General features: G+C 40.6%; 1 protein-coding gene across 1 annotated transcript in view; it reads left to right on the plus strand.

The window, feature by feature from the left end:
- C2H10orf67 (chromosome 2 C10orf67 homolog) overlaps positions 1–25,885 on the plus strand; it is a 144,039-nt gene that overhangs the window by 53,269 nt on the left and 64,885 nt on the right. The window contains 3 exon segments of the mRNA XM_075061938.1: positions 17,988–18,122; positions 19,211–19,348; positions 19,350–19,432. Coding sequence (XP_074918039.1) covers positions 17,988–18,122; positions 19,211–19,348; positions 19,350–19,432 — 356 coding nt within the window.

Consider the following 25,885-nt stretch of genomic DNA (forward strand, 5'->3'; position numbering starts at 1 on the left):
GTCAGACTAGATGATCATATTGGTCCCTTCTGACCTACGAGTCTATGAGTCTATGACTCAGTCCGCTCTTCCACTCACTCTTCTTTTGTAAGGGAATATGGACTCACACTTTTCATAGTCATGGTAGTGAGATTTGTTAGGAGGGACTCGCAAATAAGCATAGTTCAGATGTTTTCCAGCTGAAATATGGCAGCCCTAATACAGCAACCTGAACATAAGAACGTCAGAAAACTACTCTATGCAGAACTACTCAAGATAGTTAAGTCACAGGCAGACTGCAAATAGCTACAAACGGATCTCTCAAAACTGGATGACCGGGCAACAAAATGGCAGATGAAATTCAGTGTTGATAAATGCAAAGTAATGCACATTAGAAAACATAATCTCAACTATACGTACAAAACAATGGGATCTAAATTAGCTGTTACCACTCAAGAAAGAAATCTTGGAGTCATTGTGGACAGTTCTCTGAAAACATCCACTCAGTGCGCAGTGGCAATCAAAAAAGCGAACTGAATGTTGGGCATCATTAAGAAAGGGATAGATAAGAGAGAACATATCATATTGCCTCTATATAAATTCATGGTACGCTCACATCTTGAATACTGTGTGCAGATGCGGTCACCCCATCTCAAAAAAGATATATTGGAATTGGAAAAGGTTCAGAAAAGGGCAACAAAAATTATTAGGGGTATGGAATGGCTTCTGTATGAAGAGAGATTAATAAGATTGGGACTTTTCAGCTTGGAAAAGAGACGACTAAGGGGGGATATGGTTGAGGTCTGTAAAATCATGACTGGTATGGAGAAAGTAAATAAGGAAGTGTTATTTAATTATTCCTCATAACACAAGAATTGGGGTCACCAAATGAAATTAATAGGCACAGGTTGAAAACAAACAAATGGAAGTATTTCTTCACACAATGCGCAGTCAACCTGTGGAACTCTTTGCCAGAGGATGTAGTGAAGGCCAAGACTATAACAGGATTCAAAAGAGAACTAGATAAATTCAAGAAGGGTAGGTCCATCAATAGCTATTAGCCAGGATGGGCAGGGATGGTGTCTCTAGCTTGTGTTTGCCAGAAGCTGGGAATGAGTGACAGGGAATGGATCGCTTGATGATTACCTGTTCTGTTCATTCCTCTGGGACGCCTGGCATTGTCCACTGTCGGAAGACAGGATACTGGGCTAGATGGACCTTTGGTCTGACCCACTATGGCTATTCTTATGTTTTTATGTTCTTAATTTGGGCCTATCACCCTCAGGGAAAGCCTGTCTAAAACTTACAGGGCGTGTCTACAAAGCAGGTTACTGTGTGGCAGGTAGTTGTAAGCCAAGCCATATTCCAGGACTTTTAGGGTATCTCTACATTGCGATAAAAAACCTACAGCACCGAGTCTCAGAGCTGGGTCAGCTGATTCAGACCATCTGCAGCTGTGCTGTGGGTCTTTTATTACAGTGTAGATGTACCCTTAGTGTGCTTTAGCAGTTTCCACACGGGACATTACTATGCAGGCAAGCTGGTGTGCTGTAGATTCATATCCTAATTTGCCATGCAGTAAATTGCTGTGTAAATAGGCACATTAAAAATAAATAAAAGAATCTAAATAATGAGATTTCTTTTTAATATTATGGGTATACTCCAAATTTTCTTTATACTAATAGTAATATGCAACATTTTTGATTATCTTTGTCTCCCCTATTCTCTGCCTGTGGCACATAGTAGTTTAGTGTCCTGAGGGCTGTAATACCCAGGTCTAATTTCAGTTGTTGAGTTTAGTGTTTGAATGCTGGGTGGTGTTGGTGACCTGTGATATACAGGAGGTCAGACTAGATGATCTGATTGTTCCCTCTGGCCTTAAATTTTATGACTATGACATTTTCAAATTTGTGCATAGCATTTGTCCCCAACTTTCAAACAATAACAATATCCATCTTGTAAAATAAATCTATACATTTGAGATAAATCTGTCAATCAACAGTTAAAATATATTAACTAATCTTACTACAGTGCACCTATCTGTACTCAAGCATATCTTAAAATATTAATTAACCGTTGACTCTCTTATCAGGGGGTAGCCGTGTTAGTCTGTATCCACAAAAACAACAAGGAGTCCGATGGTACCTTAAAGACTAACAGATTTATTTGGGCAAATCTTTAAGGTGCCACCGGACTCCTTGTTGTTTTTGTTGACTCTCTTGAGGTGAATATTAGGATTTATTGACTGAAGAGATAAATACCGACCGATGTGAGGTTTTTTTTTGTTTATGGCAGGGTGAGGCTAAGAATATAGGGCCAGATTTTTCAAGATATTTAGGCACCTAAACATGCAGACAGTGGGATTTTCAAAAGCACACAAAAAATTAGGCACCTAGGTGCTTTTGAAAATCTCACTATGTTTCTAAATACCTTGAAAAAACTGGCCCATTGTCAAGTAAATGTGGTGGTGCCAGAACCCTTAAACTTTGCAGTCCTCGCAAAGAATGATTTTCTGTGTGTGTGTGTGTGTGTAACCTTTTGCATGTGTAATTTTTATCTGGAATGAGATGAGGACTCCATCTGTTTACATGAGGGTGTAATGAGCATGTGATGTGAGAAAATTAAATTATCTAATCTTGATGTACAGGCTGTTATACTCAATATACCCTTCTCCCTCTTTTTGTTGTGCCAATGCCAACATTTCTCTAGAAAAAAATCCTCATTCACTTTATGCGGCCAGATTCTCAACCAACCTTACAAAAATAAAATTCAAGCCTGATTTATCAACAAAACTAAAACTAAATCATCAGCACATTACCAGTCCTCGCTGAGGGACTGTATGACTCAGGGATTTGCTATAGGGATATGGTACCATCCACCTTTAGGGTCACCAGTTTTAATCTGGTTCATGTCAGCACAGTTACTGAAAGCAATTACTGTCTGATGACTCACTGATAGTCTGCGTGAAATGAACTGGCAATCTCAGTCCAGAGCATTGGCTGGCTCCCTTCATTTTTCTTCCTCTTTACATGAGGCAGACACCTTCCTGCATAATTATAGAAAGGTGACTATAGAGAGGGAAGATATGGTATCTGATAAATTTGTTCACTATATCCAGGTTGTCTATTATAATAAATCCCTCATCGTATTTGTTATAAATAGAGGTATGTACTGAGAAAGAAATACACACATCTTTAATATGTTATTTTAAGAGGGGTTTTTTAGTTATATATGGTTAATCTTTTTCTAACAATTGAGTGTCCCTCCTAAATAGAGATGGTTGGCAAGTATGACTCCATAACCTGTTAAGATTAGTAATTTGAACTATTCAACCTAACTGTAGGGAGGTAGCAAAGAACCTAGTCTAACAGAAGAAATCTGAAAGTAACTATGTTTAAAGATGATGATTTTGAACCGTCTTCTGTACATCTCACTAGTTCCTGCTCTTTACCAAAGAGTGTGTAGTGAGTCTGACTGTATAGTGAGACTCAGGCTAACTTGTCTGGCCTTTTGGACCGTAAATGAATAATACTGTTATTCAAAATTTTGTTTTTTAGAAAAAAAATCTTTTTGTTTCAGCCAAACAAAATTCTTACACTTGTGGTTTTCCTTAACTTTTTCAGAGAACTTTATTTAATATCTGCAAGAAAAAATTAGATGCCTCTTAGTGAACAAAAGATTTATGTTTTGTTTCATCATTTCTAAAGACATACTGAATTTAGGATACACAAAGGTTTTCGTTTGACTTCAGTTTGCGGTAGTCCTTGATCTTCCTAAAACTTCAAATAATAGCACATAGCAAGCAAGTACTTAGAAGTTAATGTCTAAATTGATGTATTAATCACCTTAACTTTTTCGAAGCTGTATTTCTTACAACAGTTATTTGGTGTATCTTATTAATCATACTTATATTTGGAAATCTGTGGCATTTGGTGGGAACAGCACACATGCTGAGATAAACTGAAGTTGAGTCAGGTCTGGAAGGAAGGACAGAAACACTACCAGCTAACTGAAATTTAGAAAATGTTTCAAAGCAGGATTTGTTGGTATTAATACATAAAATACAATATTGTTGAGTTTGATGTTTACTATTTTTAAGTATATGTCAAATAAAACATTACAAGCATGGAGGTATATCAGGTCAGGAGTGAGCTGCAGTGATAGAATGCCTTTATTCAAGTATTTCTTTAATTATTATTTAGATTTAGATTTCAATAATAATAAGACACCTATCCAAAGCTCTTGGTGCCCCAATACACCATTAATTGTACAATGAAACAAGGGCTGGCCTTACCATGAAGCGAACTGAGGTGGCCACCTCAGGTGCCAGACTGTGGGGGGGGGGGGGCCACTAGGACCCAGAGTGTAGAAAATTGTGTCTGCTGCTGGTGCATATGTATTCTCTCTGCTCTAGATGCACAGAGATGGTGGAGTGCTGTGCTGGAGGAAGGAGGGCACAAGAGATATAACAGGCAGGCGGGAGAAAAGGTGAGAGGGAATAACAAAAAGCAGCAGGAGCTGCAGGGAGAGAGAGGAGGAGGAGCCTCTTATGTACCTCTCTAGCACCCCCAGGAGCGTGGACTGATTAGGGAGCTTCTTAGGTAGCTTCCTGTTTGCTGCCGCTTCCCTGAACCCACTTGAGGAGAACCGGCAGTCAACTGAAGTAGTAGGAGCCAGTTAGGCCCTTAAGACGGTGATATCTTCCCTCACTTAGGCCCTGCTACCAGCCTGCTTATTTGTCCCCTTCAATTGAGTGTTGAGAACCACTATATCTGGCACAGAACATGAGTGAAAGAAGAAAATGCCCCTCTAAGGCAGCATTCAGAAAAAGAAAGAAAGCAAAGGAAGCTTTTCTATCTAAGCAGGAACGAGCTCTCCTGAGATACACAGACACAAATGTTCACAGTGAGCCTGCCGGCCCCAGCGAGGATGTGAGTGGTGAGTAGATGCCTGTCTTCCAGTTAGTCAGAGTGCAGGTGACCTGGCAGCTACTGCCGCATCCATATCTCCATCTCAAATGTATGTAACCATGCACATTCCTGAAGAAAAGTATAGATCAGAGAGGAGTGTGGTGGAGGCGCAAGAAACAGCTGCTGCTGAGTTTAGTTCTTTAAATCTAGATGATCCAGGACTGTGGACCCACTTGAGCAGTAGCCTGAAGGACTTCTTGTACTGCATGGGCCACAGCAAGTGAAAAACTCTGTTCTCCACAAAGACAAGAAAAAGAGTTTCCATCAAAGACATTACTGGGCATGAAATCCCAATTGTTGAAAGAAGAGAGGGCCATGCTTATGTACTGCAAAAACCCAGAATGCTGCATACCGTTTTTTGTTGCAAATTTTCCAGTCTAATGTTCCAGCCACATTGGGTTCTACAGGAAAGAAAGGACTGGAAATAATCTGGCTAGGATAATCTGGCATAGTCATGAAAAGGCAGCAAATCACCAGAGAGCATTCCATAAGGTGGAGAAGAGCTTGAGATGATACTAAGGTTAAAGGCAACCAATAGATGGATTCAAGCATCAAGAGAAGATTGCATCAGAAGCCTCTTTACGGGCAAAAATGTTCTGAAAATGTCTGCATTCCATTAGGCTGAGAATAGCATTGCCTACCCAGATACACTAGCACTGCGTGTGGCACTCTCAATTCGTAGCTGGCATGTTGCCAAATAATGGAACTTCCCTAATAATTGTGGAGCATGATGCTGAGTCTGCATGCTGTATACGTCAGGAGCATAAGAAATGTCAATGCCAACCAAGAATAATCTACACACACTATCATACCATGGGAGACACTAATTCAAAATGAGAAAGCAGTTGACTGGCAACAAAAGTCAACAGGAAGATTGTGGCACCATGCTGGCAGTCAGCAAGAAGTACTCTTGTTATTCTGGACTGCAGATCCAATACCAGACAATAGAACAAATATACTTTTAATGTGTGTTTGTTGTAACATACAGAACCTAGGTGAAAATTGTCCCTTGCTAATAGTGACTCCAGAGAGCATTTGTGTAGAATTTCGACAGTGTTCGAACTTACAGGAAGCTGGATATGACAAATGTGCTCTGTGAAAATGGCGAAAAATACTACGATGGAAATTGGATAGCTGACATGGAGACTCAGGGATACGATAGAGATGGCACAGAGAGAGGACAGATACAGAAGAGTGCGAGACTTGGATCCGAAGAGTTCACCTCCAGGTTTTTTTTTGTCCCATGCCAGTTCTCATTCACTTGACTTGGTGGTCAGGAATGCGCTATCAGCTTCTAATGAGGCTGCTACATTTTTTATGTAATTCAAAGCATCCTATTGTATTTTTCTCTGCATCAATTCATCAAATGGCAGATATTGAGGCAACATCTGGAAACATCACTCTCTGAGCCTGGAATCATCACTTGACTGCCACAAACGATGGAAAGTCGAGTGGCATGCGTATAAAGCCTAGTCAAACACAAAATTGGAAGATAGATTGTCCATAGTTGCACTTGATTGGAGGCTGTTCATGTGCTGAGAAGAGTGGGCAGAGGGAAATGGAATCACCAAAAGCATACATGAACTTCAGAATTTCTGTGTGACTTAGTGTTGTGGCATGACACTACTGTTTGAAAGATGTTTAAAGCAAGAGTGCACAAGGTGTTGATCCTTGAAATCTGGGAGAATGGAAGCAACTGGAACAACAAAGTGTCATACCACAGTTCTTACAACCAGTCAGATCGAGGATCAAAAGCATCTGAAGCAGTGCATCAAGTGCCAGAGGAAAACTTACACACTGAAGCTATTTTCCACCCATTTCAAGAATACAGATCACCGAGAAAAAAGAAGACACTATTTTGATTATGAGGCATGGGATAAATCCATAAGAGACCGCCAAACAACAATTCAAAGTGTTGAAATTCTTTAACCAGGTGCTAGATTGTGGCAACATAGTTCAAGTTGAAGAAGATGTTTCAATGCAGCTCATGGAACCAGCGCAGTATATTTTGGATGTGTATGATATTCCAAAATTCCTCACTATACCTGAAAGGACCTACCAGCAATGCGGGTCTGATGTTGTTACTAGAGACAGATTGTTGAACATGATTTACAGCGGGATGTTGAATACAAGTGATTTAGTTGATATGAACTGAAAGCCTGTCGAAGACTACATTTCATGCAGGGAATGAACTTCCAAAAAACTGTTTTCTGGAATATATGTGCACAAATAAGATGACCACCCTCTTTCCAAATGCTTTTGTTGCTCTGTGCATACTTCTAACACTTCCGGTAACAGTTGCCAGTGTAGAACGCAGCTTCTCCAAGCTGAAGTTAATAAAAACACATCTACACTCCACAATGACACAGGAGAGGCTGGTCGGCCTTGCAAGCATCTCAACAGAGCATGAGCTGGCCCAGACTGTGCACCTTCAGCAGGAAACAATTCAAATCTTTGCAACCAAGAAGGCACGGAAAGCACCACTTTGATGATAAAAATGCCGGTACTATTCAGACAAGAAAAGTTAAATTTGCTGTTCAGGCATTTGAAAGTTAAGTGTTACTTAAAATTTTTGAACAAGGCATTCTAAGTTGTTAGTTCTCCTTTATTGGGGTAGGTAGCAGAGCAGAAGCATGAGAGGAATAAAACAAGAAGAAAGCAGAACTGAAACCTTTCAAAGTTTTGCCCCAAGCAAGAGGACATGGGGGCGTCATTTGAGCTGTACGCCTCAGATGCCAAAATGTTGTGGATCTGCCTTGAATGAAACCCCAGCAGTATTAAAGTAATCATTTCAACAGGTATTCAGCCTATTAATCGCATAATTAATTGTAATTCATTATTTTAAACACTTGACAGCCGTAAATTTTATTTCTCTCATGCTTAAATTTAATTCTTTGAGTAGTGAGTTCTAAAATGCCTAAGCAATCCTGGCTGGAGTAATTATCATTATTGCTTTTATCAATTATCATTACTACTTTTATTACCATATTATACTTCGTCATTCATTATTTAAAGTGGTACAATCAGTTCTTCTAGAATGTAAATTTAGCTTGTACATGCCTTAGGAGTTCCAGTTTAAAACAACAACAATATTAGTTAAACACATAAGTCTAGAGTCCAGACACTGTCCAGATTAAGGTTGCTTATTTTCAAATTGTATTTTTAATTATCTCTGTAATATAACTTGAAATTTGTATGAAAATAAATGCAGTTCCAAGTCTGATACTAATAGTAATGAGGAAGTCAAATGTTAGTGAGTCATGTACGTGATTGTGATTGGTAAACATAAATGCCAAAATAATTAGAAAAATAAATTCCTGTTCTTAATAAAAGAGGAAAAAAACTTCATCACTTATGTTAAAATTAAGAAAATACATTTTTAGAGGAGTGAAAACCAATTGACTAAAATAGAGTAGATAATGGCAGTAACACAGAGTATGTCTATTAGAGAAAGTTAGCAGATTTTATTTATTTTTATTTATCTCTACTAAAGATAGTATACAAAGTATCAAACTTGTGTTTCTGATATCTGTGTTAAGGCTCCAGAATTGTTACCTGAAGGCTTGGGATTGGGAATATCTTGCTGTATTATCTTCTGATTGTTCTAAACTTATATCTATACTTACATGTCTTTAATTAGTGTTTCCATGTATATATATATATTCTTTCTTTATATAAGAATTAGATACAGTACTCCTGTCAGCTAATTTCTTAGTTATTATCTGCAAAAAAAATTAGAGTTTTCAGGTGCCTAAGTAGCCCCTGGAATCACAGTTAAAGTTGCCCCTCCCCACCACCAAAATCTGAAATAGTGCCCCTGCTTCCTCCTGGCCTGGTTCACATCACCAGTGTGTGGCTCCCTGCCACATAACTGCTGCAGCTGCACATGCTCCGGCCCAGGCTGATGATGTTTAGGTTTGGAAACTGGCTGGGGCTCAGGAGCCACATAGACCCAGCATCCATACCCCTTCCCGCCTACTGCCTCCTCCAGCTGCTGCTAAGGACAGAGCAGAAGGAGTCTGGGTAAGGCCTCCTACAGTACCTTTGCTCAGTTAAACCTTTCTTGCACTGAAGCCTCCTGCTCCAGAGTGACCGCAGAGTGAGTTGTTGTATTATGGCTCTGAGTCTCCAAATCTTCCAAATATCCTACTGTGCTGTGTGAAAATGGCTAATTTTAAAATGTAATACAGTACATTCTCCCATTTACAGTAATAAGCTACTAGTAATATTTAACCAGTAATTATTTCCAGAAGTTTGCCTTTATGTTTTATTGTTATTGTTATTATTAGTATTATAAGTTTGTTTATTTATTTCTTGGCTTAGGTTTTTTCCTATTGATTTTCCGTGAATAAAAGTTGCACCAGTGAGTTGCCATAGATGAAGTTTAAAACTGATCTGTCAGTATGTATTTTTATTCTCCTTTTGGGGATAACATAGATAAAACATACATTTAAGTGCCTAATCTTTATGGGGAAAAAAGCATGTGTGCCCACAAGATGTATGCAGCCCCTCCCTGCAGTTTTCTATCTAGCCCACCTCAGCTCCCTCACCAGGAAGAGGATGGAGCCGCCCATGTTCTAGAGTTATATTCATAATAGTTGTCATTCCACCACGTTTCCATTATTTCTCAGGCTGTACTCCTGCTGATTACATTTTAATGAATTCTTGTAGCCCTTCAGTCTGGCTATCATGATTCAGAACAGAGTAAGGACCCCAGATTTTAATGTACTGAATTAAAAATTGACCCACTTAGGGCTGTATTGTAAGTGACCCTTGCGTGAGTGTATAAGAGAAGAAAGGATGCATAAATTCTCCATCCCCATACACACTACACAAGGACCGGGCAGTTACAGTCTCTGCACTTCACTGAACAAGTCCATGGACCAACAAGAAGTCAGATCCATTGGCCTGACCCCTCCTCACTGGCCTCATATATCAGAGAGGCTCTTCACTGCTCCCAGGCCACTGTATTCAAGATGCAGTCTGCCCTTTCATGAATAAAACAGTAAGCAGCAGTATCTGGGTTTTTCTGTTTGGTTATTTTTGAGGTGGGGTGGAGGGTATACACTGTAGTACATTCAATAAACTTAGAGAAAACAGACTACAATGAATGTTAAACACACACAATGTTAGCTCACATTTTGCTCAGTGTTTATATTGTAACACCGATTTAGATGAGTAATTTGTTCTGTAGATAGAGCACCGGACACCTGTATTCATTTCAGAGGTTTTCAAAAGATTTATGTGTGTATGTATAGGGATTATATTTACACAAGAAAATCTGCTTTGTTATTGAGGAAGATACTGAAAATAATAGGATACCTGTGTTACAGTGATACCTTCCAGGCTAATTACTTTTACTGAAAATCATGTACTGCGCTGACTGGTAATGAATATAAAGAATAGCATTATTATGGAATCATAAGTCAGAGATGGAAAGACTTATCAGATCATTCATCTTCCTTGCTAATGCAATATTTTTCTCTGCAGAATAATGTTTTGTCTATTTGGGACAGAACTCATATTCAGAAACATGGTGATGGTGTGATACAAGTACCTGAAAAGAGCAGAATAAATGTCGCCAGCAATGGGGCTTCCTCCTGTTCCCCTGAGAGACTATTTCACAGCCTATTTCACTCTCACTCTCAGTAAAATTTCCTTCTATTCAGCCAAAATTTTCCTTTTCATCCCATAACTCCTAGTTACACCCTAATACTGCCTTGGATAATTGCCCAACCTCCTTCATGTTTGTACTCTTCAGGTATTGTACACTAGTATCCTATAGCCCTGTAGTCATGTCATTTTTAGCTTTTAATCTTTCCTGATAAATTATCTCCCTCACTACCTCCGTCATACATTTTATTTGTTCCTATTTGCTGGAATCCCTCATGTTTGTCAGATCTTGCTGATCCTAAGGAGACAAGAAATGAATGTGGTATTCTATGTGTGATCTCAACTGAATCATCACTGAGCCATTTTTTATACCTATCTTATTGGAAGTCAGTGGAAACTGTAGGTACACAACATACCTGAAGATCGGGCCACTTTTATTGCGGTGGGTGTTGGTCCTTTGCTAGAATTATTGGGGTATATCTCAATCATTTCCCTGCCATTTGTGGGGGCCTTGGACATTGGTGTACCTCAGTCCCTTCTGTTCTGTGTTTGTGGCACATAATAGTCTAGTCTTCTGTGGGCTGTCAGACTTCGGTTTAATTTTAGTTGTTGGGCCAAAGTGTGGGTGCTCGGTGGTGTTGGTGGCCTGCAATATGAAGAAGGTCAGACTAGATGATCTAGTGTTCCCTTGTGGCTTTAAACTCCCTGACTGCATTAGGCTCCTAAATCCACATTTTAGTTTCTACATTTTATGAACCCAGATTTAAAAATGTTGGCCAGAATAAGCATAATATTCTTCAAGGCTGTCATGAAAAAAGACTACATTGGAGGGAAGGGAATTATTTCTGAAATTCTCAGAATGGGGAGACTCCAACCCAGATCACTATTGCTGGTCTTTATGGTACTATTCTATGTAAGTTAAAAAGTAGAACTGTTCCTCTAAAGCTCTCTGACATACAGGATATAGCTGAAGACACTGCCAACTATCTTCTAGCCCTGGCAGCTGTTCGATCAGCAGTGAAGGCTTTGAATCTTTTAAAGGATTGGAGAGCTTCTCTAGACTGAAAATTGGTCATGTTTTAAAAGCTAATACTTTTTAATCAACACAGTGTTAAACAGGACTTTGCAGCTAGTGTAGACAGGGCAAGTCAGATTTAAAGCCTTCCTTTTTTAGGAGGAAAATGATCCAAGTTTTGTAAGCCCTTTGGGGCAGAGACTGTCTTGTTCTTTGTTTGTACAGCACCTAGCACAATGGAATGCTGGTCAAGACTAGGGCTCCTCAGTGCTACAATAATTCAAATAGTTAATAATAATAGTTTCTTTTGTGTTACAAGAAAACTCGGGTTGCAGCATGCTCTTTCCTGTCTTTTCCTCTTCCCACCTTCTCCTAGGTTACGTCTAACACCTACAAGTTAGGTTTAGTGCTGCAATAAGTAGAACAAGAGTGGTGTCTGTCTGTCTCTCTGTCTATGTAAAACTTCAATTACTCAACCTTACAATACCTTTGGTCACACTTCAGTTGCTAAAGGTTGTGGGGTTTGTGACTATTTACCTGAAATGTATGACATTTCTTTCCTGAAACAGGAGTGTGATAATAACCAGCAGGTTGCTATGCAGTGTTCTTATACTGTCCTGTTGTGGGAGAGCAGGAATTTTTTGTACCTGATAAGTCAAATTCCCTTATTGAACTTAAATCTTGTGACCCTTGTCAGTGGGCATTTAGATTTCCAGGAGAAGATATACTTTATTAGCAAGCTTTAGAGGAAGGTTCAGTGTCTCCATATATTGCCTACAGTACTGAGGTATTGTAACTGTGCTAAACTAACAGCTTTGAATGACTTTCTCAGCTAAATACTGAGGGAGCACAGATGAAAAACAGCTATCAAAATAAACATATTCTAATAAAATCTGGTATTTCTGAAAACAGTTTTGTACATGTGAAGCAATATGCCCTCACAATTCTAACTAAATAAAGGTTCATATAAATAGACAAGTGTATAGAGGTATGTGCTTCCAAAATTACACTGTTGATACAGAGAAAGGATTTCCCATAGAACATATGGCCCTTGTAGTGTTCACATAAACCAATATTGCCTGGATCCTATGGCCCTCAAGCAAGGGTCTGACCCACTTGTGAGCAAATATCATGTTATCATAAGATGGTCATGAGCCTAGGCTGTCCAAAGACCAGGCATGTGTGTCAAGTGTGGTTGCTGAGAGCTCCCAGTGAAGAATATTCAAATGACTTATGGTTAAGGGATATGCCATCACTAATGCTTCTCTGTGCATTAATAAACAAAAACAAAAAACAACACCTTGAAGGCACCTGAGAGTTTTTGGGCCACGCTAACTAAGTAGAATGAAAAAGATAATGACAAGATGGTCATTAAGAACTTCCAAACCCTAGCCAATGTTTTGTTGAATTGATCAATAGGGGAGCAGAAACTTGTATTAGTTTCAGCCTCACCAAGGCATGCATAAAATTTTGCTAGTCTTTTTGGAATGAGGGATGTGTCTGACAATAATAAATAATTATAAATTTATGACTTTTGGAAAACTAAATGAGAAGGCAGTAATACTGCAAATGGTTGCATTAAGTGCCAATGCTTCTTAGAATAATTGTCAGTCTTGTCTGTAATATAACATAATTTTTTCTTATTTATGTCAGATGTATTTAAAGTTAAATGTTGTTAAATATAGTTTGAATTTTCCAAGCAGCAGTCTATATCCTTGAGTTCCAACAATGCAATCATCACCTTTTTGGCCCAATTGGATTGGTCAATATTCCTTCTAGAGTTACCATTATTCTTTAGTTATCCTGAGAGATCCTTGGAAAGGGGAAGGGGTTTCATGCACCACTGAAACCTCAAACTTCTGACTAGTTTAGTATTGGTTTTCATACGTTTCAAAGAGGTTCACTGCAATCATCTTTGGCCAAAAGGAGAGTGGCTGTGATGCAGAGACTTGAAGGTAAAGACTTAAGTGGACAAATAAGGTCAGGAGAAGAAATGATCAGAAATTTTCAGATGAAACAGAGTTTTGTTGGAAAATGCCAGTTTGTTGAACCCAAAATGTTTTGTAATAACATCTTGGGTTTGATGAATTTTTGGTGAATCAAATGCTGGGTTATGATTGAACCTTGATGAAACCCTGCCAGCTCATCAAGCTGCTTGATCTTCCAGGATCTGTGGCTCTGAGACAGCCTCAAGACCAGAAATCTCAGTCTTCCAGGGTCTGCAACTCCATAGCAGGCAGCTACGCCAGAACTTCCAGACTCCATGCCATGGAACTGGGACTCTGAAAGCCACGGGAGCTCTGACTTTAACATGGACTCAGCTCCCAACCTGGAAAAAGGGAGTCAGGAAGTGTTAAGAGCCCAAGTTGGTCTGAGGATCTAAGGACTTACATACTTCCTGCCATGGATCTAGGACCCTAGAAGTCCTGGGATAAGCTCCCAGGATCTGTAGTTCCCGGGCATCCCTGTTTTGCGGACTGCCCTGGGGCAAGAAGTCCAGGGTTCCAACTCTTAGGCAAGCAGCTATGAAACTGACAATAATATCAGTTTTACTCAGCAGGTGTTAAGGTGCGGGTAGGGTGACCAGATGTCCTGATTTTATAGGGACAAGTCCTGATATTTGTGACTTTTTCTTATATCGGTGCCTATTACACTCACTATCTGGTCACCCTAGGTGCAGAGAACAGACTTACTATTGGAAAGACGATGTGGCATTGTTTCCAATAAGATAATTTTCAGGATTTCCAGTTCACAGGAAATTTAATATTTGTTTTGATTAATTCTGATTCAGAACAAAACCAAATTTCAAAAAATTGAAATTTCCTGTGAACCAAAAATCCCACGTCTGCCAGCTCTAATCAGGAGAGAGAACATCAAAACACCTGATGGGATAAATGACCACATGGGATAGGTGGTTATAAATTAAAATATGGGAAAGGAGGGAACAGATCACTTTAAAAGAGAACTGTGTAAAGTTAAAGTAATTTATAAGGTCAGAATTTCCTAGCAAGTAGTGTCCTTTGGCACTGCATGTAAACTTTACCTATGTTCTTGCCTTCCTTTCCCCCATGATAGTTCTTGGTGTGCTACCTTACAAATCATTCCGTTCTTTATTATTGCCATAATGAGCTGGAATTCTACAATGCCCACCGGTTCCTCAAGGTGCCCTTCTGGTAACTGGAGATTATCAGAATGTGGAGATTCTCTGGCTATGCCCCTTTTTTCCCAGCCATTCCCTCCCACTGCTGCAGCTGGGAAGAGAATTGGTGTAGGAGCTTTTACAATGGCTTTACTCCGAATGAGGATTCATTTGTAGAAAACCTCTGAGGAGAGGGAACAAATCGAATGGCTTTATAACTGCCTTACACTACTCTAGCATGGCCCAAGATCTGGCCAAATGTATATATAGCTACAGTAGGCTTGATTCTCCTCTCTCAGGCCTGGTCTACACTACGCGTTTAAACCAAATTTAGCAGCGTTAAACCAATTTAACCCTACATCCGTCCACACAACGAGGCGCTTTATATCGATATAAAGGGCTCTTTAAACCGATTTCTGTACTCCTCCTCGACGAGAGGAGTAGCGCTGAAATTGGTATTGCCATGTCAGATCAGGGTTAGTGTGGCCGCGAATCAACGGTATTGGCCTCCAGGCGGTATCCCACAGTGCACCACTGTGACCGCTCTGGAAAGGAATCTGAACTCAGATGCACTGGCCAGGTAGACAGGAAAAGCCCCGCGAACTTTTGAATTTCATTTCCTGTTTGCCCAGCGTGGAGCTCTGATCAGCCCGGGTGGCAATGCAGTCCCAAATCCAAAAAGAGCTCCAGCATGGACCATACTAGGAGATAACTGGATCGATCTGCTGTATGGGGAGACAAATTGTCTATACAGCTCTTACAGAAACGAAAGGACAAAGCATTTGACAAAAAATCCTCCAGGCTAATGATAGACAAGAGGCCACATGCACAGTGCTGTGGACAAACGTAACGAAAGCTAAGGAATCAAATGGACGCTTGCTGGAGGGAGGAGGGGGACTAGGCGACTCCAGCTAACTCGCACAGGCCCCCGCAGTCTCCCGAAAATATTTGCATTCTTGGCTGAGCGCCCGTGCCTGTAGGGTCAACACATTGCCCGTGTGGTCAGGGTATATCTCATCAATTTTACACCACCTACACCCGCGTGAAAAGAAAAGGGAAAAAAATCGTTTCTTTTGACTTTTTTCAGTGTCATTATGTATCTAAGCTGCATGCTGCTAGGTAGCGTGTGCTTGCGCATCATGAACACAGCAATAGCTCGAATCGGCGGCGCCTCCCCAGTACACTGCCCCGATGGCCCAGACAGGACAGTAAAACCACCCACGATAGACGCCCAGATCATACCTGTGAGTGCTCTTGGGTTGGCGCGAGTGAGGCCGGGGTGCCTAGACACAAATAGAGATAAGACTCAGATCCTGGTTCCAGTTCTAAAGGAATCGAGCAGGGAATGCTGGTAGACCGTGCTTCATCAGTATAATAGCAACATGGGCTGAGCTCCATCAGCCCCCCCCCTTTTCATGTCTAAAGAAAAGATTATGTACTGCCTGGGACTATCATATGCAGCGAGAGGCTGGGCTCCTCTCCCCTGCCACATTTAATTCCTGCCTGGACTATCATAGCAGCTGGAAGGCTGCTCCCCGCAATTTTATTTCTCACTAAATAAGTCAGTGTTTCTATTCCCTAGAATTTTTATTACTTCATCACAGCAAATGGGGGACACGCAATGGTAGCCCAGAGGGTGGGGAAGAAAGGAACAACGGGTGGGGTTTGTTGCAGGGCATCCCCTAGAATGGCATGCAGCTCATCATTTCTGTGGGAATCTGAACATGACGGCTGTGCCTCTCTGGTACACTGGTCTCCAGTACACTTGCCCCTATATTCTAAGCAGGACTGATTCTATTTTAGATAAGCATTAAAGAGGGAATGACCGGGGAGTCATTCCCATTTGTCTTTGCGCCCTCGCCGAACCTCAGCGAAAGGCCAGCCAGGAGCACCATCGAAGCAGCAGACAGTACAGAAACAACTGAACCGTCATCTCATTGGCCGAATTTATCAGGGCATGGCAGACAGACAATAGGGATGGTAGCTGTCTCTGCTACGTGCAAAGGCAAATGAAGCTGTGTGTAGCACTGCAGTAGCCGGCCTCTGTCAGCAGCATCGCAGTACAACATACGGTGACGTGAAAAAAAGGCAAAATGGGCTCCATGTTGCATGCTATAAGCGTCTGCCAGGGCAATCCAAGAAGGGCGCGATGATTGTCGCCGTTGCTTTCACGGAGGAAAGAATGAGTGACGACATTTACCCGAATCACCCTCCGCGACACCTGTTTTGCACATATCATTTGGGATCCTAACACCGAATCCCAATGGGCGGGGGAGACTGCGGGAACTATGGGATAGCTACAGGATAGCTACCCACAGTGCAATGCTCCAGAAATCAACGCTAGCCTCAGTACATGGATGCACACCACCGAATTATTGTGCTTTGTGTGGCTGCGTGCACTCGACTCTATACAATCTGTTTTACAAAACCGGTTTATGTAAAATCGGAATAATCCTGTAGTGTAGATGTATCCACAGATTCCTCATTTTCCTCAATGTAGCTCCATTGAAATTAAGGGATTTACACCAGTGTAAAATCAATGTGGGGGAGAATTAGGCCTGAGACTGATATGCTGACATCTTTATAATATTGTAATTAATCTTTACAATGAATTCAATTTGCAGTTTTAACAGGATTAAACTGCTTTTCTTTATTTAAAAAGGTCTGATACTGCAATGTATCTTCACCTCCAACTATCCTTTAACTATCTGGTGTTTTCCCCTATCAGTGAACTGGCCACATAGAGACCAGCGTGTGTCCTCCAGAGAAAGTGGAATGTATCAGCAGCTGACAAAACAAATGGCTGGCTTGAAGTGGAGAGGGCTAGCATTCAATACAATATGCTTCAGCAAAGTTGAAAGTTCAGTTGAAATAGGACAGATAATATAGTCAGTGGACCAGATTCATCTCTAGTGTAGACTTCAATAGGGATGAATTTAGCCCCTTAGAGTTTTTTTTTTAAAACAATGTAGCCTTTGTTTTGACAGATTTAGACTTAGTATAATGTTTAATTTACAGATATAATACTAATAAAATTTTGCTAAGTGTGTGGGAGAGTGGAACCATTGAGGTGGCTTAATTTGGGCATATATTATTATTTTGAAACAACTGGTGGTATTGTCCTTATTTGAAGTACAGTACCTGAAGTAATTATTATGCTACAATGTCATTTTCCTAACTTGTTTTCATAACTCCTGTGGATTAAAATGACCATAAGAGTAAAACTGTTTTTCCTAGTGTACATAATCACCACTGATTCTTTGATTGTCAGATTCCAGCATTGAAAGAAAAAGATACCAAAAAAAAGAAGGAGCCAGTGAAAAGTGAAATTACAGTGCCTCATGAGAGCAGAGAATCACAAAAGGAATATCACAAGCAGCAACAGAAGAAGAGTCCTAGTTATAAGGTGTTGTTTTTATTATTAAAATCCAACAAATTCTCTGTAAATATTTTATGTAGATTTCTTGTCCTTTGATACCAGTCTGTGGACTGTTCAGAACCATTGCTTGTTAAACCTTTTAGTTACTGTGGTAAAAATAATAATTTGCATTTCTATAGTGACTTTCATTCAAGGATTTTGCACCACTTTACAGACATTCATTAATCTCCTGTGAGAGAAGTATTCTTATATTTGTACTACAGACAGGGCTGCTCAGACAGGGGGGCAAGTGGGGCAATTTGCCCCAGGCCCCACAGGGGCCCCCATGAGAGTTTTTCGGGGCCCCTGGAGTGAGGTCCTTCACTCGCTCCGGGGGCCCTGGAAAACTCTCGCAGGGCCTGGGCCCCCGGAGCTTCTTCCGCTCCGGGTCTTCAGCGGCAATTCGGCAGCGGAGGGTCCTTCCACTCCGGGACCCACTGCTGAAGTGCCGGGTCTTTGACGGCAATTCGGTGGTGGGGGCCGCCTGCCACCGAAGACCCCAGGTTCCCTGAATCTTCTGTGCATCCCTGACTACAGATAGAAAAAATGAGGCACAGAAGACCTAAGATACAAGTTTCAAAAAGAATCAGTAACAGAGCTGAGAACCATGAATTCAGTTCTGTGTTCTAATCACTAGACTGTACGCTCTCTACCAAAAGGCATGGTCCTTGCCCATAAGCATTTATAATCAAGGGTCTTGATCCTGCTTCCATTCAAGGGAGTAGAAATTTTGCCATTGATATCAGTAGGATTGGCCTTAGACAAATATGATATACGTGACAAAAGTTAAGCTTTACTTGTCTATGTTGCCATCTTTATTATATAGCCCTCCAAAAAGCTGTGAAATTGTAATGATTCTCAGTCACTCCAGACCTGGGTTGGCTTTGAAACAATGACTAGAGTTAAAAGGTTTTGTACTCTGTTATTAATTCCTTTAAACATCTAGTTTCCCTACCCTAACAGCCAAAACTAGAAGTATCGCTACCAAGAGTAAAATTTAGTATTTTTTGCATAATAAGCATAGAAAATAAATAATACATGACATAACTTTTGCAATATATTTTGTACTTGAGAAGGAAGCAGAAAAACGAGCATTACTTGCTGAAATTGAGAAGCTGAAGATATCTGAAGGTCAAGAGAAGCAACACATACAAAGGTATTGGTCAGAATTTTTAAGGCATTCATTTAACTCTATAAATATTTTAACATTTTGTGGGGTTTTTTTATTTCAGTCTTAAAAATGAAGTTGAACAAATTAACCGAAGCTGGGCAAAGAAATTCCAAATTCTAAAGAAAAGGTATAGTGGTATTATAATATTGTCCATATTCATAGAAATAGCTCATGTCTATAATTTTGCAAACTATATAAGGAAAATATTAAGGGTATAGATATTTTGTAGATACAGTATTACTACAATGCAATCACCCAAGCATTTGCCTAGCTTGGTGTAGTATGCAATCTGGTCATAAGAAATGAGGCATTGGTTGGATAATATACTGTTGATCTGGTTGTAGTAATAATATACTCTTCAGGGGCAGGCACATTTGTATGATTAGTTTAACATTTATCAAGACTGTGGACGGAACACTGAAAATGTAATAATATATCTTTTTTTCTATCTTTAAAGTTGTTGCCATTAAAATACCAACATTAACTACCAGTTACCCCACTACTTTATTAAAAATGTTATTTTCTATTCTAAGTATAAAGAAATGCTGCTGAATGTTAAATGTCCCAGTGAAATCATACCAGTGTATAGAAAGTGAATGGCATATAATATGGAGAAAAAACTCAATGATTCACACACAAATCTTTTAATGACAGAACTGATGGTCGTGCTTTTAACGTACAGTTTTGAAAAATGTACCTCTATGATATGCAAAATGAATATACTAGATCCTGTGTATGTGTAATCACTTGAGCTATGGTGTAATTGAAAAAAATAATTAAAAAGTAGATAAATTTACCAAGTTACCACCTATCTGTACCTGGCACAGGATCTCAGAATGAACTCAAGAATTGTTTTAAGCCTATTAAGTACATGACATGAAACTGTTGGCTGTTCATCCCAATTAAGTGAATTTGCCTAGTAATCATACCCATATTAACTAATGTTGTTTGTTTTTTTCATTGAAGAAAGCTACTATTTTTTCATGTTTCCAACATTCATAAGATTTCATATACATAGAATATTATCTAATAAATTAATTATGCACGTCATAGAAGTAATTTTAAAATTGCATGTAAAGATTATCATTATTTTGTCAGTAACAAATTTGAGTATACACTATTTTAAGAATTCTTCCTATGTTCACATGCCATTCACTTCAGCACATCGATCCTCTGTTCCAAACTCATTTACACAAAGGGTTAGTGAGTGTTTTTTTGTTAAAGCCCTTTTGTATCTTGCTACAATGGGCCTCCATATTATTAATATTTTTCTCCGTTTTCTATTTCTTTTCTCTCCCTTCTCTACAGTTCTCCTTTTCCAGTTTTCTTCCTTTATTTTCATTTCCCTTCTGTCCTCTTAGATCAGAGGTGAGCAAACTTTTTTGGCCTGAGGGCCACATCGGGGTTGCACAACTGTATGGAGGCCCGGGTAGGGAAGGCTGTGACTCCCCAAACAGCCTGGCCCCCACCCCCTATCCGCCCCCTCCCAATTCCTGCCCCCAACTGTCCCCCTCAGAACCTTCAACTCATCCGACCCCCCCCCTCCTTCTACCCTGACCCCCCCCCCCCCCCACCCCCGCGACCCTCCCACGACCCCTGCACCCTATCCAACCCCCTTCTCAACCTGTCCCTGACTGCCCCGACCTCTACCCCACCATCCCTGCCCCTTAATAGCACCCCCTGGGACCTCCCACCCCCCCCTATCCAACTGCCCTCTGCTCCTTGTCCCCTGACCACCCCCTCCCCAGACACCCTGCCCCTAACTGCCCCCCAGGATTCCACCCCCTTATCCAAGCCCCCCTTCTCCCTGTCCCCTGACTGCCCTCCCAACTCCTATCCACATCCCCACCCCCTGACAGGCCTCCCAGGGCTCCCACTCCCAACCCTCCCTGTTCTCCATCCCCTGACCACCCCCCCAGAACCTCTGCCCCATCCAACCACCCCTTCCTCTCTGACTGCTCCCCAGGACCCCTTACCAGCAGCAGGAGCTCGCAGCCACGACATCTGGCCAAAACCAGGTGCGCTCCCCATGCTGGCCAGCCGGAACGGCAGACCAGAGGGCGGCCCGCACGGCAGCGTGGCTGCAGAGGAGGGGGGGAAATGGGGGAGGGGCCGGGGACTAGCCTCTATGTCTGGGAGCTCAGGGGCCGGGCAGGACAGTTGGCCCGCGGGCCACAGTTCGCCAACATCTATCTTAGATCTTTATCCTTCACTACTTTTTCTCTCTCCCTCAAGGATCATATTCTTCCTCTTTTTTGCTTGTCTTTTCCTTTTGATCCTTTTACTCCTTCCCAGTCTGTCCACTGCATCTCTTTCCCTCAGCCAACCTTCTTCTCTGTTCTGCCCATCTTCTCGAAGCTTCTCTCTTCCCTTCACTCTGCCACTTCTCCAACTGCAAAAGTCTCATGTTAGTACTCTCCATACTTGGCCTTCTGTTGAACTTATTAGATGGTGTACAGAGTTGCCTAGTGTACAGAGTTGCCTAGTGTAAGGTGTGAGTAGTTCTCCTCCTATCCACATCTGATAGTATCATAAAATAAAGATGCACAAAAACCCCTAAACCTGACTAAACATGTTTAGGAAGACTTCTTGCATTGCATTTCATTGCTCCAATGAGTGGTGGTCACAATTATATCTATCTTAGCTACTTATATGCTCCCCAATTACTGTAATATATGAGCTATATTAGGAAAAAAGTACTATCATCATTATATACTATATGAGATCTAACTTGATGAGAAATGTAACGTATTCTCTTAATAGTATCACTAAGCACTTTTATAAGTTGAGCGTGCTAAAGTTAGAGGTGAACGTGTGGTTTTGTACATATCTAATCACTTTAGCACCATAAAAAATAGATTCTTTTTGACAGATATTCTGTTTACAGAGAGGTACATAATCAGAATACAGGAAAAATCTTGTTTTGCCTCAGTTTTTCTGATATTTTATGGAAGTACTGTGTGTAATAAATTGTCTTTTTTTCCATAAAAATTTGACTACTAGAGTTTGGCAGGAACTGGTTTTCCCATCACCTTAATATTTTCAAGAGTTCAAATTTTTTCCCACCTCAAACCTGGATCAGAATTTGAAATCTTGAAAATACATGTGATACAAAAAAACAATTATTTTGGGGGGGGCTGGAGGGTAGTTAAAACAAAAGCTTTCATTTTGATAATTTCAGAAGTTTTCATTTTGGTTTTGACTTATTTGAATAACTTTAATTGGCTAATTAAACCAAATTTCAAAACAAAATCAGAAACCGAATTTTTTAATTTTTACAGTTTAGGAACTTTTTTCTTGATATTTTTTTAAGTCAAATGTGATAGCTTCAATTTTGACAAAGTGTCTGTTTTTGAAAAAAACAGATTCATTACATAATTTCTGACCAGCTGTAGTGACTATCTGAAGAGCACACAGGCTTGAGTTTGCATTTAACCCTTTTGTTATTTTTATAAATTATATTTTTTCTTTATTATTCTCATGTTTCTACTGCATATAAATATAAAATATGAGAGCCCTTTTATGGTGAAAATAATACCTGTCAATTTTATAGATGTTGCTCAGACTGTGTGGCCTAGTGGATAAAGTGCCTGCCAAATTTTTAGAATATATTGCATGTAAGCCCTTTTAAATTTATACTTTTTATTCTTTTTTTTTTCAGCATTTTCTATCAATTAAATTAAAAATTGATTCTTGGCAGTTTTCCTTTTTAAGTGACTTTAGTGCTCATGAAAGTTACTGCTTTGAGAGTACAGGAGATTGAAGTCCTCTGTTCATTTACAGACATAAGTAGAGGACAGCAAGGCATACTCTCACTTTTGGCCTTTCTTCTAAGATTCCCATGAAAGGTGCCAGTTAGCATCAATTGTGATGGTGGTTTTTGTGATGTGGACACTTGTATGCTAGTAACTCTACTAAGACTAAAAATTTATTTCATATAGGCTACCAAATAGCTATTAGATAGAATTGTCTTTCAGGCACTATTGACCTGAGGCTAGAATCTGACTGGTGATTTTGGAACAGAAGATTGTATGGGCTAGATTGACAAAGGGACTTAGCCCCCTAGAAAATCACTGGGAGTCACAAAGCCTGAGCTAGGCACTCAAGCTGCCCATTCACAAAAACCAGCATGCTAGATGGAGAGCCATCTAAATTAACCAATGGGAGATGCCAAGCAGAGGGGTGTGCCCTCAGCCACACCCATCTCAGGGAGTTTGGTGCCTATAGCTGCTTGGAATTCAGCTGTGAACTCTCTCCTGAAGTCAGGTGCTGCTGGGGCTGGGGAGGAAGAGAGGTATGGAGGAGCTCCATCAGAACTTTTAGCCCTGCAATCAGAACTCATGTAAGATGTGGGAGACCCCTGGATCCAGTCCCCCCTCTGCTTGAGGAGAAGGGATTTGTACAGGAATCTGCCATCTCTCAGGTGAATACTCTAATGACTGAGTTCCTTCATTCTCTCCTGGTGAATCTGCTCCACTGTGGATAAATAATTAGTCATTAGGGGGCTGGAACCTGGGTCTCCTACATCCTGGGTGAGTGCCATTCTCTTGTTTGTTTGTTTCTCTCTCCCTCCCTCCCTCCCAATGACTCTTTAAATATTTATACACAGTAGAATAGTTTCAACAGGAGATAGAGGGAGTCCCACATCAGAATATCCCATGGCAGCGTGGTTAGGGCACTCACCTGAGAAGTAACAAATCCCTTCTCCCCTTCAAGCAGATGAGGGACTTAAACAGGAGTCTGCCACATCTCAGGTGAGTCCCCTAACCACTGGGCTAAAAGTTATGAGGGAAGTCCTTCTCCCCTCAGACCCCCAACAATTGGTGTGCAGGGCCCAATCCAATAAGCATAATTAGAGCATAGCTACTGGATTGAGCTCCACAGGAGAGTTGAGCAGAGGAATGCTCTTGTCCCCTGGTTTTTGCATTGCACTTGGCCTTAACAGTCTGGCTGTCTAGACTGGAGCAGCAGTGTGTATGCCCAGAGGGAGGAACATAGGCAACTAGGGAACTTTTACTGCAAAAATGTAGATACCTGCAGGATTCAGCAGCAGCTGAGCAGGTATTTGTGAATATCAGTGGTGCCTGATTCTGGGATTTAGCTGCCTAAAGTGGCAGGTGTCTATCTCCTTTGTGAGTCTAGCCCTATATCTCATTACTAATCACTTAAGACATACAGTGCAAAAAAAAAAAATCTAAACCAAAACATTTCATGTATAAGAAAAGACAAATTAAACTACTGGGTAACTTTAATAATCTAAACTTGTAATTTGAAACATCAGAAAAACAAACAACCAGTTACTTTATATTCAGAAAGGTTAAATATTTAAATAGTTAAATCAGACAAGACACAATTTATGGCTAACTTGATCCACCTCACTCTGCCATATTTCAGAGTTTCTATTTGTGGTTTTATAAATCTTAGCAAAAAGTGGTCAAGTTAGCACTGCTGTGTTTTGTTTAATTTGCTCATTTAACATTACTGTTCTTATAGGTATACCATGCCCTCATAATGGATGAGACAATATTTACATTTCTCCTTCTGCTAATAATGGCAGTTATCTGTCCAGTCAAACTCCAGAACTGGTCAGATATGAGAGACCATGTTTGACTGGATTTGATTCCTGATATGGTGGAAATCCAATATTTTAGCAGCTGTGAGATTCTGCCTGAAGATTTCCACAGTTCTAAAAAGAAAGCCCATAAAAAGCTGGTAATTCTAAATTAATCTGACCAAAAGCTTCCAGTGGTGCCACCCTTTATCTGGTTTGGATTGTTGCCTTTAATAATGCTCTATGGAAATTGACATAAGCTCCCCAAATTAGCAAAACAGGTGCCACCTTTTTAGCAAGTTCAGTAAACACATCTGGAAAGACCACGGACTCCTAAAGGTGCCAAGTTTATAGTGTAATTAACAGTCATTCTAACCACCTTGAATTGTGTTTCTGGTGCTTGGTAACTGAATACATCTATACTGCAATGTAAGCCCATGGTTAGTAGAACTTCAGTTAGCAGACTCTGGTTTTGTTAACTTAGAACTTGAGCATCTACACTCATTTGTAACCTCAGGAATTGTTGAACCCTGGGTCCAAACGTGGGGCACCAGGGTCTACAATGCACTACGGAGGCCTGAGTCCAACTCCCCATATCCCAGATTTCCTAATACCCTCCCTAAATGAAGCCACTCCAGCCCTTTGTGGTCCAGTATGGGAAAACTTGACTGTCCACCAAACGTGATTGTCCAGAGGACAAAGAAAGTCAGCCCATCAAACTGTGGAATACTTTTGACAGACCCCGAGAGTATGAGTCCAGTTGTGCTGTGTCTACACTGCAAAGCAATAGAGCTTGAACTGTGGGTCCTGGCTTGACTCAGATCCTCTGCCCTTGGGAGGTCCTGGGTCAGCACAATGTGTGTACATACAGATAGAGGAGGTTAGGTTTGAGCCAGAGTTGAAACCCTGGGTTTACATTGCAGTGTAGACATATCCAATGAGGCTTTCCATGTGCATTGCTTCTAGGATTCTTTGTGTAATACTGACAGACCCTAGTCATTGGCAGGCAGGATTGAACCTGGGACCTCT

The sequence above is a fragment of the Chelonoidis abingdonii genome, chromosome 2, assembly GCF_003597395.2.
Source record: "Chelonoidis abingdonii isolate Lonesome George chromosome 2, CheloAbing_2.0, whole genome shotgun sequence".
NCBI classification, from domain to species: Eukaryota; Metazoa; Chordata; order Testudines; family Testudinidae; genus Chelonoidis; species Chelonoidis abingdonii.